Source organism: Adiantum capillus-veneris, chromosome 17 (genome assembly GCF_014529385.1).
Source record: "Adiantum capillus-veneris isolate H3 chromosome 17, ASM1452938v2, whole genome shotgun sequence".
NCBI lineage: Eukaryota > Viridiplantae > Streptophyta > Polypodiopsida > Polypodiales > Pteridaceae > Adiantum > Adiantum capillus-veneris.
This window is the reverse complement of record NC_140947.1, coordinates 78,030,097-78,033,753: the sequence shown is the minus strand read 5'-3', so window position 1 is coordinate 78,033,753 and position 3,657 is coordinate 78,030,097. Positions and strand designations below refer to the sequence as shown.

General features: G+C 43.1%; 1 protein-coding gene across 1 annotated transcript; it reads right to left on the bottom strand.

Moving 5' to 3' along the window:
• Nucleotides 1–638: 638 nt before the first annotated feature.
• LOC147437533 (uncharacterized) lies at nt 639–2,838 on the bottom strand. Its single transcript, XM_086486120.1, has 4 exons — nt 2,755–2,838; nt 1,606–1,693; nt 916–1,122; nt 639–838 (listed from the first exon to the last, which is right to left on the bottom strand). The coding sequence occupies exons 1-4, from the start codon at nt 2,836–2,838 to the stop codon at nt 639–641; spliced, it is 579 nt and encodes a 192-aa protein (XP_086342246.1).
• Between the last annotated feature and the right edge of the window lie 819 nt (nt 2,839–3,657).

Genomic DNA, 3,657 nt, shown 5'->3' with positions numbered 1-3,657 from the left:
TCTCTCTCTCTCTCTCTCTCTCTCTCTCTCTCTCTCTCTCTTGCAAGAAGAAGGAAAATTGCAGCACGAACTTGTGGAGAATTGTCATAAGGTGTGGAGACTAAAGGTCCAAGAGATCGGGATGGAGATGTTGCAGCAGGAGATGTCACAGCCCATGCAATAAAATCCTGTGCATCTTTCGGAACAAATAGGTACCTGCCATCTGCCTCCTCATGCTTGACAAATGATGCAGCTTCAATATCAGGGACAGACGAAGGGTCATGCTTATTAGGTGTACATGTAAGACAAAGTACACCATTAAGATCTAATATGAGGGCTGATCGGGTTGGATCATCATATGGCAAGGAGGAGATAATTGGGGGAATGTACTTTGGGGGATCTCTGATGATGATGATTTCCTCTACGGGCAGCTTGAGTGTCCCCTTTTCCTTTGGACACTCTGTAAAAGACAGCATTCAATATTGAAAAATAAACACGAGGCAATATTTGACATAAAAGCGACCAAAACGTAGAGGCCGACAAAAACATAGACATTGTGCTTATGAAACATAAAAGCGACAAAAACATAGAGGCCGACAAAAAAGTTTCTTTTGCATTCAAAATCAAGAATCACAGATTCTTGTATTACAATTGAAGAGTCACAATTTCTTGCAAACTCGAGGCTTGGGGGGGTGGGAAACACTAGAAGGATTGCGGAGGGGAGTACTCTTTCTAGGAGTCTTCTTCACGGCAGGAGGTGATCTGGGTGCTTCCCTCTCTCCCATATCTCCATCTGCATGATGAGCATGGTGCTTTGAACGTGTGGACTCCGAAGGTCTATTCTTTTTGGAAGATCCACCTATGTCATAAAACAACACATCAGCCCCATGCAGACATTGCATAGAAGTTGACAAGTCCAATACCATTACCACTTACCATCACTGTTTTTCTTGCGCTTCTTTGACACCTTCACCATGTCACTCAGAAAGATGGGAGAATCTGGATTCTCATCACCATCCATTATGCGTTGCACTGCATCCACTCCCTCTTGTGCTATTGCCTCCGCATCGTCAACCGTTGCATCTTCCTTTGGACTACTTTCGCTTGGTTGTGTCTCAACTGCTGCTGTGCTTGCAGGGGGGTCTACCTTCACAACTAGAGTTCCCTCACTGGAGTACACACTATGGGCTTCAGGAGTAGCTTGTAGCACAACCTTTGGCACGTCATCCTGTTTCGGCGCCACACAAGGAATATGGCCAGAACCTGCAAGCACATCAGTGAAGTTTAGGCTTGTGCAATCAGCAGATACTTCAAGGCAGCCTGAAATGTTCTTGGATTTATATGATATTGGAAGCAACGATAACCAACCTATATGCAGGAGCATTGATTTAAGTGAATCTGGAATACTACTCTTGCGAGAGGCGTCCGCACATACCGTCTCTGATCCAAGCCAGGCAGCAAAACACAGAGCATGGTATGCATGACCACATGCTAGCATGTATACACAAACCACATGGGAAGCCATGAATGCAAGACCACATGCAGCACATAGTCTTGGAATAGAGAATGTAGCCTGCAAGTGTCTCAAGTGTTGGCCAGCTGTCGGAAGCAGTAACATTGTGTCACCAGCCTTCACCTGCTCCAACATGCTCTCACAAAAGTTGATCTGTTGCACACACGTACTCGCTGATGCTTCCAAGTCAGTCACTTCTTTCTGCATGACAAATGAAGAACAAAAGTCCCGCAGGGATTAGATATGAGAACCACCATTACAACACAAAGTACCATGACAAGTACCTTTGACAGAAAAAACTACCATAAAAAAGTACTTTGGACACTCCAAAAAACCGCCAAGGCAATTAAAAATACCATGGCAAGTAGAAAAGTACCTTGGACACTACCACCATAACAGAAAACTGCCATTCCATTAAAAACATCAAGGAAAAAGCTACTACCATAACAGGAAAGACTATCATGATAAAAAAGCCACCATGACCAAAAACAAATTACAATGACAAGTTTCTTGGACACTACACACTAATAAGCAATGACCGTACAACCACCTTAATAGGAAAAACTACCTTTACAAGTACCTTGGGCACAACCACAATAGCAACAAACTTCCTTAAAGAAACAATCAACCATAGCAAAAAAAACCATGAAAAAGTACCTTGGGCACTGCCACCATAACAGAGATGGCTTTCCAAAAAAACCTCTAAGGTAATGACATATACCATGGATAGTAGAAAAGTACCTTGAGCAGTACAACAATAGCAAAAGAAAAGTACCATAGCAGGAAATACTGCCATGAAAAAAACACCACCATGATCAAACGAAGTACCATGACAGGCATTTTGGTCATTACATGATACCTGGAAAAATAGACATGACCCCTGCACCTGTCATGGTAGAAAAAACTACCATGACAAGTACCACAATAATAGACAAACTTCCATGGAAAAAACAAATACTCATAGCAAAAAAAACCACCATGGAAAAGTACTTGGTCAACGTCACCGTAACAAAAAGAATGTAAAAAGAAACTACCATGCCAAGTACCTTGGGCACTTAGCACCATAACAGAAATAACTGGCATGACAAAAACAACCATCTAAATAGAAAAGAGTACCATGTCAAGTACCTAGGGCATTACCACATAAATAGAAATAACTGGCATGGCAAACAAAACCACCTAAATAGAAGAGAGTACCATGTCAAGTACATAGGGCATTACCACATAAACAAAAATCCTTCCTTGACTTGGTCGACACATACCTGGAGACGATCCACCTCATCTCTTATGTTCGAGCTGCTTGCATCAGCCCCAAGAGCTGTGAGTGCACTAGTTAGAGCAGCCATCTTGCCTTCAATCACCAAAATATCAGGGTCAGTATCGACAACTCCCTTCATGCTGGACCGCAATATCTGGAGCTCTTGCAATTGCCCTTGAAGCACTGCCGCGGCTGAAGATGTCCCTTATATCTTCCACATATTTTGGTTCCTGTCTTGTAGCTCTACTCTCACATTATCCAATGTTGTGTTCAAAACCTTTAATGCATCCCTTTTTGCATCCAGAATCTGCTCCACCTGTGCATTTACTTGTTGGCTTATAAAGGAGGCACTAACTAGAGAAGTGATGCTAGATAAGAGAGCATTTTTCCCACTTTTATGACTTGCCCCGACATTGTCAAGACAAAGGGGCTGAAGTGATGTCCCCTCATTATTCTCTAGCCAAATCTTTACTTTCTTGTCAATGCCACCTGGAAGCTTCTTGCAATGGTCCAAAACCTGTTCACCAAAAGCAGCCCATGCAACCTTTCGACCTGCAGGATCTTGCTGAGCAGCTCGGCATCGCTCGTACACAAACAACGTTGCAAACTTGTGTGTGATCTCTTTGTTGGCTAGCATGCTTTGGTAGACTTTGTGAAACAGTAACCTGCATTCGTCTACAAACTCAGGTCGCATCATATGCAGAAAGATTTTAGAGCCCTTCTTCCTTTTCTTCATGAAGACCGACAACCAATCCTGATCTGTGACATCAACCTCACTGAGGTGCTGGTAGAGCTTGCCCTCCAAGCTTAAGCCATACTCCTCATGCAACTCCTCTCGTGTGTAGCAAAATCAAGTCTGCTTAGGGTATTGAATCCTCCAGGAAGATCTTTCTACAAACCACATTTG

What these genes read in the sequence shown, in the direction of transcription:
- LOC147437533 (XM_086486120.1), bottom strand. Translation starts at nt 2,838, where the DNA reads ATGGCTGCTCTAACTAGTGCACTCACAGCTCTTGGGGCTGATGCAAGC. An exon ending in ATGAGGTGGATCGTCTCCAG is followed by an intron (nt 1,694 to 2,754) that starts GTATGTGTCGAC and finishes TTTGTCATGCAG; the next exon opens with AAAGAAGTGACTGACTTGGA. An exon ending in GTTGGAGCAGGTGAAGGCTG is followed by an intron (nt 1,123 to 1,605) that starts GTGACACAATGT and finishes TTGTGAAGGTAG; the next exon opens with ACCCCCCTGCAAGCACAGCA.